The following is a 20,864-nucleotide window of genomic DNA, read 5'->3' as shown; positions in this document are numbered from 1 at the left end:
CCAAAGATCTGTTGGAAACCTTTTGCAAATGCTGTTTTGTCTAGGAAAGTATATGCAGTATTAATCTGTGAATGACTTAAAAGCTGTGGGAAGAACAAACAGTTGGTGTTTTTCCCAGACTTGCTTGTAAAACCCACCTAGAGATTTCTCCTACTGCGAAAAATACTCCCTTTTCAGTTTGATTTACTTTGAGTAAATTGAATCATTTGAAAGATTTTTATATATTGTGCTTTGTAGTTTGAGATGAACGAGTGCAGCCCTGAGGAGTCCACTCTGAGGACTGAGCAAAATGATATTTAATTGAGAAAGTCTATACAACCTGGGGCAAATTCGTGGCTTTAAGGTACCGTTTAGGGGAGCTCCAGCCTGGGATCTCTGGCAAGTCTTGCGCTCTGAGGAGTCCAGCAAAGCAGTTTCTGGAATTCTGCAAAGCCTGGAAAAATTCATCCCCGTATCTAGCAGAACTATATAATTGTGCTTGTTACAAAGATGTTGCATCCATAAGGAGGTCACGCCATGAGCAGCACATAGTAAATTAAGTGGAAGGTTTCCTAGATATTCAAGAAGTCACTTTGTAGTGCTCTGAAGTATTTAAAGGCATGTCTGTTTGCTTGCCAGCTCATAAACGCTTGCCATTCATGTCCTTAACAAGGCCAGCAGGTCAGAACTGCCTGGATTGTATTTTTAAGACGGTTAGACAGGCATGCTGAGATTTGTCCATTTGATGTAATTTATATCAAGCTGACGCTTGTTTCCAGCATAGACCCCCTGGATGGAGAAGCCTCTTGGAATACGTTCAAAAGACCTCACAGAATATCTCATATCTTCACTATTTATTCAGTGTCAAATCAACTGTCTTTTCCATGCTGGTCCCCTGAAGGGGAGAACTTGACATGCTGGAGGGGGTTAGTTTTTATCTCAGCTGGTACATATATCATTTTTCCACCCACCTGTCCCCAGTGGCTCTTCAAGGAAATTTCTCACTCTTAACCACTGCAGCGGCATGAAAATGAAGAGCAGAGACAGGCTGTGCTGCTTTGCAGTGACACGCACTGCGATGGCTGTGACAGCATCAACAGATCTCTCTGTTACTGAACTGGTTATTTAAAATTCTCAGTTTCAGTTCATGCCAGTGTTCTTTTCCCACCCAGTACAGTCAATGAAATCAAGACAAATTCTCCAGTAAAACAGAATTTCCAGCCAGCCATTGGCAGAGGTAACAAATGGGTGGCCAGCTATCCCTGCTCTTTAGAAGCCACCTTCATAGTGCCCAAGCACAAAAATATTTGTGGACAATTTGTGCTCACTCACATGAACTTTTGTTAGAGTTCCCCAAACACTTGAATCGCATCTTCCTTCAGCAGCTGATTCTGGCAGCTCTAGTAGGCTGCTGCTTTCTCGGAGGACTTCAAACAGTCCCTGCTTTTGCTTTTGGTGTTGATAAGTCTGTCTGTCAGCCCAGCTGGTTTCTCTGGCTAGCTTGCTGGCCATGCTTGAAAGCTGATCACAACACTGTGGCTCACTGAATAGTCCTGATCCACCCCCTTTGTACATTTGAAGTTCTGCAGAACTAACGTAGTAATGAGGATATGGCAAAGAAAGAGTGAGGGTCATGTATGTGTTTCACGTGAGAACATGTGTGAGAGCTGTGACTTTGCCGTGGTATGTACAAACTACTGCAGAAATGTCTTTGTGGTCTCGTGCTACTGTGAGTTCAAAATGCATTAATCACCATCATTTTACTCCCATGATACCTCAAGGCATGCGGCAGCTCTGTGTTGTAAATCTCAGTGTGTCATTTTTCAGTATGAATGATGAGCTCTTAATCTCAAGATTTAGTGGGTTTTTCCTCTCTAACACCAATTCTAGCAAAATGCCAGCTGATATTTTCAAAGAAGGTTGATTTTCAGAGTTGCCATTTTTTGTAAGTAAAATATTTCACAGGCAGATATCGTGCTTTTCAAATTACTCTTTTATGTTTGAAAAGGGCTTAGATTATTGGGAGAAAATCTTAGGGTTATCAGTTTTTCTCTGTGTTCGTAAAATCCACTTTTCCTTGTAGCTCTGTTACCAAGACTGAAGTTATCATTTCTAGGCATCATGTAACAGAAAACAAATACCTGTTGTTTTGCAGTGCTCTGCAGATTGTGGCAAGGGGATTCAGAAAAGAACAGTGACGTGCACAAATTCTCAAGGAAAATGTGATGCAGCCACCAGGCCGAGAGATGAGGAAGAGTGTGAGGATCACACAGGCTGTTACGAATGGAAAACAGGAGATTGGTCTAAGGTAACAGTGAACTCTACATGGTATTTTCTTCCCAAGTGCAAAGATGTTCAGAGTGCTATGCCTCCGCCTGCTGTCTGTGTTAATTTGCAGTTTAAATATTTGGAAAGGAAGGGCTTAACTGGTTTTGACTGGAGTTTTTGCTGTGTTTTGCACTTTTCCCTTATGCAATTTATGACCCAAATGTTGCAACGTGGCCTTATGGATATGGTCCAGCAATTTTAGAGAAGGGCATTCCAAATAGGATAGAAATGAATATTAATTGACAGCTTAACCATCCAAAAGCAAAACCTACACAAGATCCCCACTGCAGGTGGACTCTTGTCAAAAAGCTACTTTATAAGCAATGCTGAAACTGCGTTCCATATTTCAAAAAGCAAAATCTGAACAGTTCTGGCTAGCAAGTTGAATTCTACAGAAAGGAGTTCATTAGCAGTATCTTCCAGGAGTGCAGGGAGCTAAGGAGATGTCCCATGCCCAGCCTGGGCAAGCTGAAAAGAAAATAGCAGAAGTTGGTTTCCTTGAGCATAAATATGCTAAAAATTTGTACTTTGAACTAGGAACCTGCTCACTGAGAAAAAGGGAAATCCTGTGAGGGGGCTGTGCTGAAAGTTTTGCATCCCTCAAAGCATCAGTGTGGAGCTGAGAAGAAAGTTGGACCTTAGTCTTCTTAGCCCACAGGTGATAAATCTGAAGGTTTGGGATAACTGTTTTTAAATTGAATACTATGGGGGAGAGTGCAGGGAAACTCTAGCAGACTCACACAGAAAGAGAAGGCAACTGAGAGCACTCACAGCTGAATTCTGTTCCTTTGCCTCATGCAGGTCCCACATGCAGAGTCAGACCATACACTATTTTATTCCAAGACTAGAGCTGTACATCTGAATTTCATGCTTGTCTGAAACCTGCACAGCTTAGTTCAGTCCTACATGTATTCCAACTACCTGAAATGAAAGAAAGCCATGAATTCAAAGGCAGAGCCAAAACCATCAGTCCCTTCCTCAGGGCTGGATTTTACCTTCACTTAGGCCTGTCTGAACTTAGTTTCTCCAGTGACATCAGTGGAATTAATTCCCAAGTGCAGTGGATTGAACCAGAGCAGGGTCTGCTCTGTATTTGCATTCTGATCTTAAAGTAACAGGTAGTTCTGCTTGGGAAGGAGGCCCGACAGTGTGAGAAACCCAGTCTTTGCCAGTGTTGCACATAAAGCATCCTTTACATTACTGACTTCATGTTTGCATAAAGAAATAAAATTTCCCAGGAATATTATATTCCAGTTTGGTTTTATCTTATCTTTGTAACTGTACTATTCCTTAAACAGAAACCTGCTTTGTGTTCTGGAATGTACGGCATGTGCAGAAACCACTGGAATACAGTAGTTGCATTTTGCTTTCCAAAAACCCAAACTCCTGCAAGCAAAATCCAGTGAAACAGAGGCCCATGATGGGCAAATTGGCTTATCTGTGATTGCATTTTTTTTTACATTGTGTTTAGGAATTACAAATATTTATAGATATACTCTGTCATGGATACATGAATTTAATGGTGTCAGTGCTGGAGAATGCATTAAGAACCTGCCACATACAAAAGGTCTGTATTTATGCTGAGCCAGGAATTTGTATCACAGAATGTTTAGAGTATTGAACATTATTTTTTTCATAACCTGGCACACACAGTCCATGCAAGCTGGCCAAAACAAACAGTTCCCGTGTGTTAACAGGTGAAATAACATTATTTATTTATTTGTGGAATTTTAAAACATTTTGGCATGCAAATTGACCCGGATTCTCTTTACAGGGAGGAATATGAAATAATTGTGTATTCACTGATTACATGGACTGGAAGTTCAGTATTGTATGAATGGTTCCAATCTGATAAAGATGTTGGCTCGGTGCTAGAAAGGCTGCAATCACACATGGGTCACAGTGAATAGTGTTGTTGATGGATTTAGTCTCTGCATGTGAGCAGGACAGGATCAGTGCAAAATCACTTGTTATTTGCAATTCTGAACTCAGGATCAGGATCCTCCCTGTGCAGAAGGGCACAAAAGCTCATGTGCTGCCGATGTGACCTGCTTCTGTGCCAGCTCTCTGCTTCCCTGGAATTTCACCCCGTGTGAGTCCAGCAGGATGTTCTTGGACTTAGATTTGGTTTATAATGAGCATTTAAAATTCTAGACATATTGGTTAATTCTGACTGGATACTTAGATCACAGAATTAGATTCTTATTCTGTGAGTAGAGGGATAAACAAAAGGCAAGACTGGATTGCTGGAAAAGGGTATGGGTAGATACACTTCTTTGAAGAAAATGTATTATCCCAGAAACCCAGATAACTGAGATGCTTGGTGTGGAATTCAGTTCTTTGCAAATCCTGGGCGAGGGATTTTCATAATGAGGATCCAGAAGCTTTAATCCAGGGCTTAGACTTAGGAGGAGAGCCTTTACAGCTATCAGCAAACTCCTCTTTGGTGTTGTCTGGCTTAAACAGTTCCTTCTTCAAGGAAACACAAAGTCTGCGGCAGTTAGATTATAGTGAACTCTTTAAAATTCATACTTTCAGGGCAAAATTCTGTTGTAAAACATTTGTTGCTTGTGCTGTAAAAATCACTGTGTGAGAGCTTTGTGCTGACTGAGAGGGGAAACTTCTTCTGTTAATACAAATTGATATCAGAACAAGCAACAACTTTTTTGCAATTAATGCATGGTGCATATGTTACTTATTAAGAATCATCAGGGAAGCAAGATTTATCTAACAGTAGTAATAATCAGATATTAAAATAAGGGGCTTTGATGCTTTATGTGCAAACAGCTTGCATGATGACTTGGCCTCCAATCCTTAATTTCCCCAAACAAGATCTTTTAAAGATACCAGGAAGTAATGTAAGAAAGAGGCAAAACCTCATTTAAAAAGTCAAGTCTAAATACAGCTTGTAAATAGAACAGGCTGTTTGGGTGGTAATGGCAGACTGTTATTTTTATATTATTAGTAGTAGTATTTCTAGAATACATGGACTCTGTGCATGAGAAGACAGATAACTTCCCTAAGGTCCTCCCAGCCCTATATACATAACTCACCTTGAGTCTCACAACAATAGATGTGGTTATCCTATATAAGATCTTGGATCCTCTTGCATTCAGAAGCTGCAAGAGTGGGCAGATGTAAAATCTCCAAATCTATGCCAGACGAGTTGTGGGTTTATGTTCTCAGACCCTGGATCCACTTCTGTGTAGCAGAGGTAAGGGCTGGAGACATGGCCGTGCTGATCTTTAATTTGCACCTGCCATCCAAAACCTTGTCCACTGGCCTTAGTAATGGCTCTGCAGCTCTGTCCACGCTCTGAAGAAGAGGAATTTTATTCCATTTTCTGTCAGATTTATTTGCAGATGGTCCTTACTGTGTATATATGTATATTGTGTATAATTTATATATTACATATACATATATATATACAATATATATACAATATATTGTGCATACTGTGTGTATATATGTATACTGTGTATAATACTGTGTATTATAGCTGTGGAAAGCATTTGGCACTAATTGAACAGATTCAGCAAGCAGTCTTGGCTGTGATATTTGTATATTCCCAATGCATTTGCAGCATATTTCAAGTGTTGCATGAGGAACTAATATATCTAGTTCACTTTGCAAGCACATAGGACCAGCTCTGTAAAGTCATTTTAATGTCTTTGAGGTTACCTTTGTTAGTCAGTGCTTGAGCCTGTGTACTGTAATCTAAAGAGACAGTATTGTTCTGGTGCTAGTAACCATGTGTAACCTCCATTACCACTGCTATTCAACTTGCAACTTTGCAGCACTACTGCAGCTTCTCTTTTAAACCCCTTATCTTAAAGGGATGTAAGTATTATTTGTAGCATTTCATTAGCACCAACACAGCATTGTTATTATGAGTCATGTAACAACTCTGTTCCTGGCCTGAAAGTCTTTGAACCTAGTAGAAAGATAAGAGACCCGCTGAAGGTGTTAACCTGAAATCTTTTTTCATTGTTGCCTGGATTCTTCAGAATTACAATTCATTATATCATTCTTTTTTATATATGATGCAATATACAAACAGGAATCCAGCCACATCCCATTCAATCATTTCTTCCAAAAGGAAATTCCACATCCAGTTTGCATTCAGTTAAAGAAACAAACATCTCACACACTCTTTGTATTTTGAAATAGTTCCTTCTTGTTTGAAATCTGAGCTGTTAAATGTTCAAACACTGGAAGCATTTTTACATTTTTGTTGTGGCTGAAAAGAACAAACATAGGTTTCTCAGTTTCCCAACACTTGCCTCAGACTCCTTGGCTGCTGAAAATATGTTTCTCGATGCTTTAGCAAGACAGTAGTTCATTCTTTCATGATGAATTGCATTTTGCTGACAAACTTTATGTCAAGGATTACATTCTTGTGAAGAATGCAGGCAGCTAGTGAAGAGAATGTGTCTTTATGCACGTGGCTCTCTGGGAGGGTCTGTACCATTCTTCTGCTTTCAACTGCACTTGAAGGGACCAGCTGTGGGATTTGGGCTTTGCACTGGAGCCTGACGTGACTCGCACATTGGAAAACATCTGTCCAAAAAATCACGGAACCGTAGAATAGTTTGGGTTGGAAGGGACCTTCCAAGCTCATCCAGTGCCACCCCTGCCATGAGCAGGGATATCTTCACCAGCTCAGGTTGCTCAGAGCCCCGTCCAGCCTGGCCTGGGGTGTCTTCAGGGATGGGGCATCCACCACCTCTCTGGGCAACCTGGGCCAGGCTCTCACCGCCCTCAGGGGCAACAATTTCTTCCTCATGTCTAACCTGAATCCTCCCCTCTTTTAGTTTAAAACCATCATGCCTTGTCCTATCACAACAGGCCCTGCTAAAATGTCTGTCCCCATCTTTCTTGTCTTTCCCTTTTGAGTACAGAAAGGCCACAATAAGGTCTCCCCAGTGACTGTTTGGTACTTGTGCCACCAAACAGGTCCTCAGCTCTCTCCCCTTCTGCTCTGATAATAATGAAGCAGGGAAAGCACTAAGGTGCAAATGTAGAGTTAGAATTACAAGCAAGATACACTAGCTCCATCCTTAGTGCTGACTTCCACAAGGATGCATTTTCAGCTTTGTGGGTAGAAGTTTAAACATGCAGCTTGGGTCCCTCAGGCAACAATTTAGCTCATTAACCTATTATATTACATAGCCCAATGAAAAGATTTTTAGAAGAAGAAAGATACATAGAAGCCTTGTAGTATATTGGCTTTGCCATATTTTTTCATTGCAGTTACAGTAGGTCCTCTGTAAATACTAAGGCCTGTATTAATATTGGATAACCCAATGTAAATCCAGGGTAACTGTCTTTCATTCTTCCCTACAACCCGTTGGCCACAAGCCACGGATCTCACTCAGCACTGTGGGTCAGATATCGGTCTCTATTACATTAGTGTAAATCCAGATTAATTCAACCACTTAAGTTAATACAGGCTTATGCCAATGCCCTGCAGATCAGAATCTGACCTGACAGATTGTGCAAGATCTTTGGGTTTTGCATAGGAACGATCACAGGTTCATGCTCTCAGGTGAAAACAGAAATCTATGACATATCAAACCAGGCGTCAGCCAGGAGAGGAAGTGGAGGAGAAGTCTTTTTCTATCACTTCACATCTCATATGAGCACCTGGCACAACTTCCACTGGATTCAGAAAGATTGTACACCCCAGAAACTGGAAAGCACTAGTAAGGATCAGCTTGGCAAAGTGTGACGTTAAACAATATTCTTGCTGCTAAATAGTGTCCACAGTGATGAAGCACATCTGAAAAATTACCTATAGCCACCTGCCCTCCTTGGACATCAATAGTTGCCAACTGCTTTACACTATTTGCTCAGTCAATGAAACACAGGTTGTAGGTTCTCATCCCAAGAGGATACTAACAAAAGGGAGGAAAAAAATTCTAATTTCCTGTAAGAAAAATACTGGTTTTGTGCCAGACATTGAGGTGTTTCATACTGAAGATCAGCAGTCATTCATCACAGTGGGTGGTAACAAGGATTTTGTAATTGCAAATTAATTGTTTTGGCAGGGTTACAGTAGATTGTATTCTCTAAGAGATAAAACCTCTAGACTTATAGTACACCAAAGACGTGTTGGGGTTGGGTTTTGGTTTTTGTTGGGGGCTTTTGGTTGTTTTTTGTGTGCGTGTTTGTTTTTTAGGGGTTTTTTTTAATTAAAAAGAAAAAAAATACAATCTTCCAGTGCTGGGAAGGCTTGTGTTCTGAGTTCCAAATGTTTGGGAACATCAACAAAATCCTGTATAGGCCTCACTTTTAATGATTAATTCACATTACATGATAAGAAGAGTAAATCAAGGACAGCTGTGGTTTGAGAGGTATATCCAAAGCTGTTATAAATATAGAAGCAAACTGTCCTTTGTTCTAACATTCATTACAAATTCATGGCTTGACCTGCCATCTGTTTATGATAAACTATGGACAACTTGTTAATTCTTCATAAAGGTCATAACTAAGTTCATCCTCTTCTACCTTGGAGAAAATAACTTTTCTTGTTGAATTGAGAGAAAACTGCGTGGGAGGGATGGTCACTTAAAACTGCAGTCACACATCACAGCTGACAGACCCTTTCCTGCCTCTTACTCACTTTGGCTCAGCAAATGACTTCACGATTGACGGTTCCTCATGTACATTCAGCACCACAGCTAGAAACCGATGTTGGAAGATTGTCTACAGGCCTCACCAATGCAAATCAGTTGTTCTTCAGAAGGTGGTAGAGCTGGATATGACAGGAGAGGACTCAACAAGCTTTAGTATTCAAACCCTCTGCTTCTCTGGTCCTGAGCATGACAAGAAGCCAGAGCATCAGTGTCCTAAACATACCTGCTGCCCCTATGGACTGCTCCAAGTTGTACTACTAGTTGTGGTTCCCCATGGTTTGTTCCTCTGGCGTGTGATCAGGTAGTAGTTTTATCTCCTTTCCTTAGTAAAGGCTGAGTTGCCCTTTGATGTGGTGATCTCTGCTGACTGCAAAGAGAATGTGAACAGACCTAGTTCAGTAAGATGAATCCCACCTTTGTCCCCCTGTCTGTGAAACATTTAGCCATGGTCAGAGGTTTAAAATGTTGTGTAATGGCACTAAAACAAGGTTGAACATCTATCTAGATGTGTGCTAACAACCAGCCTTGGTCGATGCAGCTGTAGTTGGAAACCTTGGCATGGAAAGTGAAGAGATGCTGACTGCAGTGCGGGATGGCCGTGTCATCCCCCTGGTGACAGCTACAGAAGCCAAGTCCTGCTCATGCCTTTGAGGCAGTGGCTGCTCCTTGTTTGTACAATAATTTGCACAGCTCATCTTTGCTGGAGTTTCTGGGAACATCCACAGTACAAATTGTTTTGATGGTTCCTCAGTAAAAGAGAATGTGCTGCAAAAAGATCCTATTCATCAGTGTTTTGTTTGAAGTAGAGCATGTTCTGTCACAGCCTCCAGTGATCTTATTAATTGAAAGAGTAACTTTTCCTTTTTGATAATTTATATTTAAATGCCTAGTTCATGAAGTGCATGTTTTTGATGGAGAATTGAAGCCTCCCAACCAAGATCAGTGGATTGGAAATGGAATTCCACCATGACTACTTTAGTCTTTTTTTTAACATGAAAAAGAAGAAAGCATGAAAGACAAGCCTATTTACTTATCGGCATTCATTTACTCTGAGTTACTCTGAGATGTTACAGCGTGTTTTTAAAAATATGAACAATAGGTAATACACTATTTAAAGTTTGTACGACTCATCTGAACAGGTCTTTGCCCCTTAAATCCTTGCAGCACTCAATATGTATCACTAGCAGTGATTGCAATCATTTTGCAGTCTTTCCAACAACCTTTTGAGATTTATGATGACTGAGGCATTAAGGTGACAATCTTCCAGAACATCTTTAAAGAGCAATTAATATCAGCCTGCTGGTGATCCCTTGTTTGACTGTGCAAAGAGATGAAATGCCGTGTTAGTTCAGCATCATACATTTCAAAGCTGAGCAGCTCCCTGTCTAGAAAACTCTCAGGCAGGACTGAGATGAGAGAGATAAGCAGCCTCTTGCTGAAGTTAAGTAATCCCAAGGGAGTCCTGAGTTTAATTACTTTTTAAAAATAAATTGCATTTAGGTAGCATTGGTCATTAACTGATGAATCACTAAAATACGCTTTCAGTGGAGTTTTGGTTCCCAAGACATTCTTTCAGGCTAACACCTGTGACAGAAGTCGATGTGAGAGTGTAGCTCATGTAGCCCATAAAAGCATCGCTCAGCGGCAGCAGCACACGTTGCTGAGGAGCAGGGTAAATTCTCAAGCAGTCAGCCTGACTTTTGTGTTGTCCCTTACTATCTGGCATATTTAAAATTAGCTTGATTATGACTTTTAGTTAAGGTGTTTTTCAGCATCACTTCCTTGCAGTTTTTCAGGTGGAATAAGCTATGGAGTATTTCACTTTGTACCTGCCACAAATCAAAGCACTGCACACGTGCTGTAGGTGTCATGCTATAATATGGCACCCTGTAGGCATTACCTTATTATTTCACATCTCTGCTTGATCCTGTTCTTGAAATCCAGTTTGAAAGCTTATGAGAAGTAAATTCCGTCTGATTGGTATAATGAATTAAATGACATCTCCTCATTAACATCCACCTGGGCTGCATTGCACAAGTACTTAGGGGCACTGTCACTACCCAGAATATTCATGCATTCAGTTCTTAATCTCTGAACTCTCTGCACACAATGGAGCTTTTCAGAATAGCAAAGTCAAGCTTAATTATGAAGTGAGACATGCTGGATGTACTGGTCAGGTCTTGTTCCTTAGGGTCATGCCATTTGAAAGCGCAGCTGTAGGCAGTTTGCAAAGATTGCTTCTTTCTTTTCCTTCTAAGATACTGTCACATCAGCCATGAGCATTTTCTGCTGTAATTTATTGTTTCTTCACATACTGAATCAGAAGGGTATGCATTTTTTCTTGGCTAAATTAAACAAATCAGTCATTTTACAAAAGTTTCTAAATGAAAGATTGTTGCAAGCAAGACCAGATATGTTCTCTTTACAGATCTGGGGTTCAAAAAGAAGGTAAAAAAAAAGAAAAGAAAATAACAAGGAAGCTTGAAAAACAGCTTACAGTTAGCTTTGGGCTAATTAGATCTTATCAGTGAAAAGACAGAAATCTCTTTCTTTAGCATGATGCCATGGTGAAAATTGACCTGGTGTTTATGAAAGCACATTGCATGCTGCTTTTCATAAAAAGCCTGATGTTAAGGTGTGTGGAGCACTGGCATTCAGAGCACACACATGTATACTATTAAGGTCTCAGGAAGGGAGCAATTACAGGACATTTGTCCTTCATCTCAGATGCTGTGTTAGAATGTTATTAATAGGAACTTGTCTTGCTTTCTTTCTGACTTTCATAGAGGCAAGAAATAAGACCCCTAGGGGAAAGAAACACTCTACCCTATCTTAACGCCTTGAAATACTTGAACTCTGAAGTCAGTAAAGTGTGACTCTATCTCTGAATATTAGAGCTTTAGCCATAGTGTTATCCTTGGCTTCAGCAACTTTCAGCAAGTTGGGGACAAACCAGTATCTTTAAATATCAGATGACTGCAGAATTATTAATAAAGAAAAAAAAAATCTTGCTTTCAGCTTAGTTATGACAGTCATCTTGAACTGTATCTCCCTCCAACAGATCAGCTTTCTACATATTGGAGTATGTTCAGGATTGACTGAAGGGATGCTATGACCTTCTGCTGGAAAAAGCAAGTCTCTTCTTACAAAAAAGACTAGCATCTATCTCTTAGCGCTTAGAAAAGTGGTAGTTTTAAAAGTGACACATGGTCTGAACGCATCCCTGCCTACCCAGCAGCCCTCAGCTAAGGCATAAGCAGTGGTTCCTTATCCTGTTCAAACCTCAGCAGATCACAGCCTGTCCTCTGTTGTGGTAAATCTGGACCTTCTACTGTCCCCTTAATTAAGCCTCAACACAGGGGTTCTTTGCACTGGTCTCTCCTGTGTGTTCCTCCAGCTGCCCAACAGCAGCCCTGCCCTGGCTACATTCATTCTTATTCCTCTCTCTTTCTCTCCGTATCCTTTGTAGATCAGGAGTTGATGAAGTCCCTGACATATCTCAGCACTTACTGTAAATTCATTCTGGTTTAATACCTAATATTCTCCTGAGGCATTTGCTTTCAAAGCAATTAGACATCTGTCAGCACCTTTGCTAGAGTTCAAGCTTTCATATCAGTATCCTAAGGTGGAAATAGCATTCCAGTTGAAAAATCATAGCTTAGTCTTAAGGTTGGAGTTTTTCAGTGAGTAAATCTTCTTTAAGCTGATGAATGCAGCTGCTGCCTTGACAATTTGTGAGTTTATTTCCTTCTGGATATCCCCACTGGCTTGCTTGTTACTGCCAAAGAATGTGAATGGAGGCATTTTTGTATTCCTTGTGCCTTCTCAAGCGGTGTTTGAACTGGGAGTTACAAGGGCTCTCATTAGGTTCCCTTTTTGTAACTGTTCATTAACCCTCTTTTTTTTGCAGTGCTGAACAATCCTTTGATCTTTGCATGTGGGTGGATTTCCAGTTTACAATGACTATATTGTCAGTTCAGTGCATTATGGTTAAACTACATGAATTCTGCGTATGCATTTTTCTGATGGTGATATCACTGGCAATACATGGTGGAAGGAAAAAAACACTTCTTTGTTTGACATCAGCATCTCTATTCAACCACTTGTCCAAGTCCCCAGCTTCCCAGGGCAGGCAAGTTCCTTGTGGGTTTTTCTCTCTGTACTCGTGTAGCAGCTCAGGTGGCAGGTGGAGACCCACGCAGCTCCAAAACAGGTTCCAGAACGAGTCTTTCACACTCACAGATCACTTTATTTCATCATGGCATCAAAACATGTCTGTTTCTTTAGAGTTACATCAATGCTTAGAAAGGCTTTTCTGATTTTCAGGCCATGCTTGTTAATAGCAATGTAAGAACTCAATATTTGCCCCCAAAAGTCCAGTGTCCATCAACAGCATTTTCAATATGACCAGTGCAGTTTCAGCGTGCAGCACTGGAGCCTCCCAGCATTCCCAACTCAAACTCCTCATAACCTGTGTCCAAGCCTGAGGTTTCTATATCAGACGGCACAGAGTGAATCTAACCCTGAAAATTGTTCTGTGGATATGCTTATTGCTCCATAAATATTTAGGAATAGGGAGACCATAGCAGTGTGTTTAGCTGTCCAGAGTAGGAGGGAAGGTGTTTATGGGAATTTGCTATGCAGTTGGTGTTTGATTTTTATGCCACTTTTAATGATGTCCTCTTTTCATAGTGCAGCATGAGTAACAATCACCCCTTTGTATGTATTTTGTATCTATTCCTATTTCCTATTGAAATTCCTAGGAAAGAGACCATCCAAGTACAGAGTTGAAAATTTTGTCTTAAAATATGCCAGATGTCCAACCTTCCTTTAGCTGCCAAGCCCAAAAGAGCTCAAGAAAGATGTTAAAATCTGTCTTCCTGGCTGTGAAAAGCTAATTGCATAGCATAGGTGATGATCCCAGTCTCTCAGGAGAAGGAATAAAACTGCTTCAGGCAAAAACTCTGCTGTTTGTCTAAGGATTGGAGTTGGCAGTGTCTGTGGAAAAATTTTCATTGCTTGCCCTCCTTGCTGGTTAACAAGTGCAGAGACAGGAACATAGGCAAAGGTGGGCGAGTGTTTGTATGTTGGTATCTGAAAACCTTATTCACCTTACGAGGAAAATTATTTTTCCTTTGTTTCCTTCTTTCTTTTATTCCCCATCTCTTAAGAGCATTGGTTAGCACAGGGAGTGCCTAAAAGCCAGAGGCTGAGGTTTCAGACTCACTATAATACAATCATGTGAAGGAACCCCATGGTCTGGATGTGTTATTTTTATGCCTGTGTGGTAACAGCTATTCTGTTTGTAAAATGGATGTACAATTCACTCCCCTTGCAAAGAGTTTTGTGAGGATTAGTAAAGCTCTCAGAAGACTGAAAGTGCCATTGAAATCCTGAGGATTAGAGGTTGCATATGATTAGTGAAGTGGAAGGGCCTAATAGTTGTGTTTATCAGGATAAAAAATGTTAACTTTAAATCCAAACGCAATGGCCATGCCTGACTGGTTTCCAGACTGGTAGAAGTCACTGAGGTTACACAGTGCTGGGAAGAGCAGAGGGACACCCAACACTAATGAAATGCCTGCATCTCACCGCAGAAACTCACATTATGAAGGGGTTTTAAATAAGGGACCATAATGATTGCTCTTGGAATAGCTCACTGTAGGGCATATGAGGGAAGGGCTTGTTCAGCATAATCCTAAATACCATAACCATTGTTGAGGTATTAATAGACAGTGACAAAGGTCTGATGTAAATTCAACATCTGAAAGTCTAAGTGTAAAAAAATCTGTTGTAACCTAGTGTGTTGATCCTAAATTAAAATAAGAAGGTAAAGAAAAGGGGAAACAAATAAACACAACAACAACAAACAGAAGTTCCAAAATACATGTAAAATTTCAGTAAAGCACAACTGCTACCTTCATAATACAATAATCAGGTCCTGGAGGGGGCTGCCGAGCTGGAAACACAGAGGTAAGCTGCACACCAGGGTGGCCCAGTGACAAAGTCAAGAGGGGATCTGCACCAGAATAGAGAAATTCAGTCCCAGAGAAATGAACTGAGACAAAGAATAGCAATAAAGAGCAGGTGGAATATAGGGGGAAAATTAAGAGAAGAGCAAATACAAATTTGATGAGTACACTAAATACAAGAAGCCTGTTTAGTTAACAGTCATTAATATGAGTGACTAAAGAAGAAAATTAGATAGAGAATGTGTTATTTTTGACAACGGGATTCACTGATCCTGCAGCCCCTCTTACCTAGAAATAAACTCTTGGCATTGTGTAAAGTTATTTCTGCACAGGGTTGTCTGAAGCGGGACTGCATCAGTTCTGTTCTACATGGTCCTGTGCATCTGAGGTGATTTTTTCTCAGGCCTTTCAGTGATTCACCCAGGAAGGAAAAGTTCCCTGTGCTCCACCCCAAGCAAAGCTGTGCTGCTTCTGTCAGATGGTCTTTGGGAAGCAGCAGGAGTTTCTTGTGACACTAACAGAACAAAATGACAGCAGCTCTCCTGTACTTCCCGTAGATGGGAAAGGTGCAGGCCTACACGTGTTCTTTTACCCCTGAGTCCCAGTCTTATGTTGCGTACACATCCTTCGTACTTGAATTTCTGTCCATCCTCAATGGTGCTCATCTTTTGAGCTTTTTCATGCCCTTTTTAAGAGTTACTGCTCTGAGGTGATGGTGTTTTTCAGTGAGAGAGCTGACTTTGTTCAGCAAACAAGATCTTTTTTACATCATCCTAATTCTATCTCCTGAGTTTTCCCTCACCTCCTCCTCTCTCCCATCATTTCCTTGTGTGTGGCTTTCGCAGAAACAGGAATCTTACCAAAGTTCTGCAACCCATTGTTTCTTTATTTTAAATACAGGGTTCTTTTATTAACTCCAGCTGGTGCACCTCACTGTGCTCACTGTGTTTGCTTTACTAAAATGGAACAGTGTGCAAGTAGGACATTGTAAATCACAAGTGACTGGGCCAAAGGAAGAGGGAGGCAGAGGTAGGGACTCCAGTCGTATGACAACAAGGAGCATATAAACAGGCTGGGCTTCCTGGCTAATAGAAGCCAAAACTCATGGAATACAATTTGCAATTGCTTCCAGGAAGACAGACAAGTGCCAGACGGTTAGTAAGGATAGATGAGATACTTGAATACCTGATGTGTTCTCTTGTATACTAAGCTTCTCTAGAGATCTGTGCATGCAGTAGCAGCAGCCTGCCTCTGCTGTAATCCTTGGTTTTATCTTATATCAGTACCTGGCAATGATCATCTTGTCGGTGGAGGAAGCCTTGCTAGACCATCCAAGTCTTGGAGAGGGCTTTTAAACCAAGACAACCAGCACTACTGGGTCCCTCATACAGAGGGAGATGGAAGCTGCTGGTCCATAATTAAGCAGTAAACATTTTCCAGCTTTGCCTCTTTGTGGCTGGTGGAGTGAATTGCATCTCTGTCTGCTTGAACCGTATGGGCATCCACAGGGACAGTTGGTGTAGGTGGACTCAGAGCGAGGCCACACAGAAAGACAACAGCTTTTTTCCCTGTGCCAGGACCGTTCCTCTGCTTACAGCACTCCCTGAAGCTGCAAAATTGTTATGGACAAACGTAACAGCAGCATGAAGGGTCCCTGGCTGACACGATGCCCCTGTGGTTGAGTCCTCAGCGCCATAGTGACCTGCACACTTCAGCTCTGGCAGTGATTTTTCTGCTGTATGTGTGTATGTGATTTTGAAGCTACTTTTCTTGGGCCATATCTCAGTGCCTTCTCTCCTCCAGTGCTCCTCAACCTGTGGGAAGGGCCTCCAGTCACGAGTGGTCCAGTGTATGCACAAGGTCACCGGGCGCCACGGCAATGAGTGCCCTGTCCTGTCCAAGCCAGCGGCCTACAGGCAGTGCCACCAAGAGGTCTGCAATGAGAAGATAAACGTCAACACAATTACCTCGCCCAGACTTGGTGAGTGAGGGGTGTTCGGGGGAAGATGCTACCTGCAAAGGACCAGACAAAGTCCAGGGTCCCAGTGTGTCCAGTGTGATAGAAGCGGGGCTTCAGAGGATTGCTCAGGGACAGAAGTTAGAACAGGGCTCCCCGTCAGACTCTAGACTAAAGGTCTAGTGTGATAGGTCCTCTCTTATCCATCGATCCCTGCCCCACACTTGGCCCAAGCTGGACCACTCAGTAGTGGTCCTGAGAGACTAGCAGGAGCACACAAATGGTGGGTGATTGATTGACTGATCGCAGAGGTGAGGAAGCTGACAGGCATGTCTTTCTCTTCATAAACACCGTCAAACCCTGGTTTTGCTGTGGTGAGTGTAAAGTATGATAATTTATTCACCTGTGCCCCAAGAAAAGTACATGACCTTGACAAGTAAGAGCATTGCTGGTTTTTTTCCTTTTCACTTGCTGCCAAGAATGTGGTTTCATGAATTAATTCACCCAGGGAGGCAAGAGAGCATCCAGCCTCTTTCTGTGAACCCTTTGATTTTCTGTCACTGCCCTCACCCTCTCTGCAACCCCATGTACCTGGCTGAGATGAGAATATGGTGATAAGTCATCTGTTTCCCGAAACACCTTAACACTGTGTTTAAGAAATGGCTCTAGTTAAGAACGCTCGTGTTATTAAAAAAATGTGGGAATCCATGATTTTCCACTTCATATTTTCTCAGTTTAGAAGGGGATGAAAATATATACTTCCAAACTTTAAGCCCTGTGTGTTCAACCACAGCACCAAGAACCAAACTGATTTCTTCACATTTCACACATCATCACCAGTAAGATGAAGCTAAACTCAGCCATCACCTACACTGACACAGCCGCATCGGTGCTTGCCATTACTTCTCCGTACAAGAGGCTGGGTTGTAAACAAGGCTGCAAAGAGTTGACCAAAAAAACCAACCTCCACTCTCTCAGCAGAGCCATCTTGTAGGCTGAGAAGCCTCTGATACACATGAAGAGCAAGAGCTGCTAAGTAACAGTGAACCATTTTCTAATAATGCTGTCCAGTATTAAACAACACTTAAACTAGGACTGGACTTGAAGCTTCTGAACTGAAATGTGTTTCCTAAAAGTTTAACAGATGTTTAAAAGAACATGGGAAATGTTTTTCTTGCAAATGTAGTCATACTGAGGAACTTCAAACCCCTTTTCTTTAAGAACATATGAGAATACTTCCCAGATATTTTAGCATTAAGAATATAGTGGAAGTGAAACATTTAATTTGAGAAGTAAGCCCTTGATACACTGATGAGACAAGAAATGCATCTTAATTCACATTTTAGGACAAAGCAATAAAAAGCTCATGTGCTCAAAAGACTGAGGAGGTTCAAGTCCCTGCTGAAAATAATCTGCAAGTAATTTGGGATTGAATCACTATTTGATATTAGCAGAAAGATATATCAAGTGTTTTGTTCTTCCTGCTTCTAAACAAGTTCTCATTGGATTATCTTTAAACAAAATTTTCTATTTGCTGCAATGGAAACCTCACAAAAATTACACAGAAACAAACGCCGGTTGTCTACAAAACCCGTATTGCCTTGTCCCGACTCCAGAATGTTTTTCATTCCACGTAGCATTTTCAGAAGTATCTAAGTTCACCTCACCTGACTTTTACATCTGTGTCCAGTGTCCCTCAGTGAAGACACATTCAGCGGGGGTTTCATTCTGTCCCTCAGAACCTGACCCATGTCAATTCCTGGACATGGTTCCTGTCTTACTTCACAATGCACGAGGAACCTTGGACCTCTAAACTATGAGAGCCCTAACCTTGTTTGTGACTCAGTGTCTTTCTATTATAAAATCTCTCGTCTCAGATTCATAAGATATATCTCAGATGTTCTTGCAAGATGTATAATTTATTCAGCTACATCACGTTTTCTGAACACTCTGCCTGGTTGGACCCGTAGCTAGTGGGGAGTGCTGCAGATCTGACCCCCGTGAAAAGCCCCTCCACTGCTGGCAGGCTCAGAAATGTAGTAATTCTACCCTCACTCTGTTTAGGATGGTAACTTCCACTCAGGTTTTTTTTTTTCTCACAATCGGTTGTTTGGGTTCTTTTGTAATTGGTTTCATGTTCCTTTTTTTCTGGGACAGCTCAACTTCATTTCATCAGATTCTGTCAAACTTTTGCATCTTTTCCAACTGAATGAAGCTTCAGGGATAAACATTCCTACCCATTTTGCTGCCATCATTTTCTGGTGCTTGGCGCTCAGACTCAAAGCTAATCTCTTTCTGCAGAGATTAGGTCTTTAATTTGACCATTTTTTCCCAACCTTGGAGAACACAATACTCATTTAGAAGATTTTCCAATTATCACAGCATTTGTAAGAACACTACATACAATTTATAAATGACATGCCATAAAAAGCACTCACTACATACATGAATTTTTGTCAAGTTTTTGCCATCCAAACCCCCATCCCAATAGCTAACTGTTGTCCTACTGGTTTTGCTACAGTGAGAACTATTAGTTTAGTTCCTATTAATTTAGCTTTATATCCATCAAACGGGGTTTGATTTTGCTGCTCTGTAGAAGTATTTTCCACCCAGAGGACGATGGCTGCTCCTGACAGCGCGCCTTGGCAAAGCACCCTTCCTGGGAGCACACAGCTTCCCACTGACCACTGTGGGGTGTTCAGGGGCTTAATCTATGCCAGCGCTTTAGATGGTTTGTTCATCCAGGCCTATTTGTCACTGAGACGAAACAGGGACAATGTGAGGAGGCCTGTGCTCCTGCAGTCATGTCCAGCTACACCCTTGGCAGTGAGCGCTCCCAAAAGCCTGGTATTTCGGTAGAACCATCATCTGATCCAGTGCTGACAGCGAGATAGGCCCTTTCTTTCCTCATGTGCAGTGATTTTGATCACACCCGCAACGCTGTTCTCTGGCTAATCTGCTAGTTTCTCCTCTCTTTTCTTGTCCAAAGCTGCTCTCACGTACAAGTGCACAGGCGACCAGTGGACAGTGTACTGCAGGGTGATCCGCGAGAAGAACCTGTGCCAAGACATGCGGTGGTATCAGCGCTGTTGCCAGACTTGCAGAGACTTTTATGCAAACAAGATGCAGCAGAAGAGTTAATGAACCTGTGCTACTTCTTAGGGTGTTACACCTATTTGTATGTAAATCACGGACTAGTAGGTCTGAGTACTGGAACTTCATGAGTTGCTACAATGTGGTGGATTCCAAAGCATACCTAATAAGACTTGAAACTGATTCTACAGACTGGATACCAAAGTAATCCACTCGTCCACCTTAAAAAAAAACAAAACAGAAAAAGGCATCTCGAGAAGCCAATCATTTTATCATAATTTGACATCCTTACATTTTTCATTAATGCTTTTTACTTTAATATATTAAATCACCAGCCACTGGATGGCTTGCTACCATTAAAGAAAAGGACAAGAGTTGCAAAGTGATTACCTTGACTAAGGTTATGGGTACCTCCATGGAGGAAGGCCTCTGGCAAAGTAATTCTGCGAAGGTAGAGACATTACTTAATCTTTTAATCTTGGCTTTCATCTGATGTTTTCAATTCCCAACAGTTATCCCACTGCGGAGTGGGCTTGGAGGGACACACATAAATGAAAGGCTTAATTTAAAGAGAGGATTTGCTGTAAAAGCTTGTGAAAACTGATAGCAGAGGATGAACATCTCTGAAATTCCTGCAGAAAACTCAGTATAATTATGTCCAACATTCCAAGTCATGTTTTTTAGAGCAACTAATAGAGACTGATCTTCTTTCTAATTTTAAAGAACAATCCTCTCTCTCTTTCCCCCAGAATAATATAGTTTCTTTTACGAAACCTAATTTTAGTCTGAGCTTAATGAAATGGAAGCTTTTTAACAGCAGTAGATATTTTTAACAAGACCCATTTTCATGAGATGGGAGGAACCAGAAATCATTTCATCCAGTAGAGCTTGCTGAGG

The 20,864-nt window shown here is 41.3% G+C and overlaps 1 protein-coding gene across 1 annotated transcript in view; it reads left to right on the top strand.

The window, feature by feature from the left end:
* The window catches only part of ADAMTS17 (ADAM metallopeptidase with thrombospondin type 1 motif 17), a gene marked incomplete at its 5' end in the record, with an annotated part of 173,454 nt that extends 153,345 nt beyond the window's left edge, over positions 1–20,109 (top strand). The window contains 3 exons of the mRNA XM_080350967.1: positions 2,135–2,287; positions 16,721–16,898; positions 19,864–20,109. Coding sequence (XP_080207093.1) covers positions 2,135–2,287; positions 16,721–16,898; positions 19,864–20,015 — 483 coding nt within the window. The 3' untranslated portion in view covers positions 20,016–20,109. The remainder of the gene's footprint in view (positions 1–2,134; positions 2,288–16,720; positions 16,899–19,863) is intronic.
* Between the last annotated feature and the right edge of the window lie 755 nt (positions 20,110–20,864).

Source organism: Nesoenas mayeri, assembly GCF_963082525.1.
Source record: "Nesoenas mayeri genome assembly, chromosome: 11".
NCBI classification, from domain to species: Eukaryota; Metazoa; Chordata; class Aves; order Columbiformes; family Columbidae; genus Nesoenas; species Nesoenas mayeri.
The sequence above is the reverse complement of the archived record's forward strand: the minus strand, read 5'-3'. Positions and strand labels throughout refer to the sequence as shown.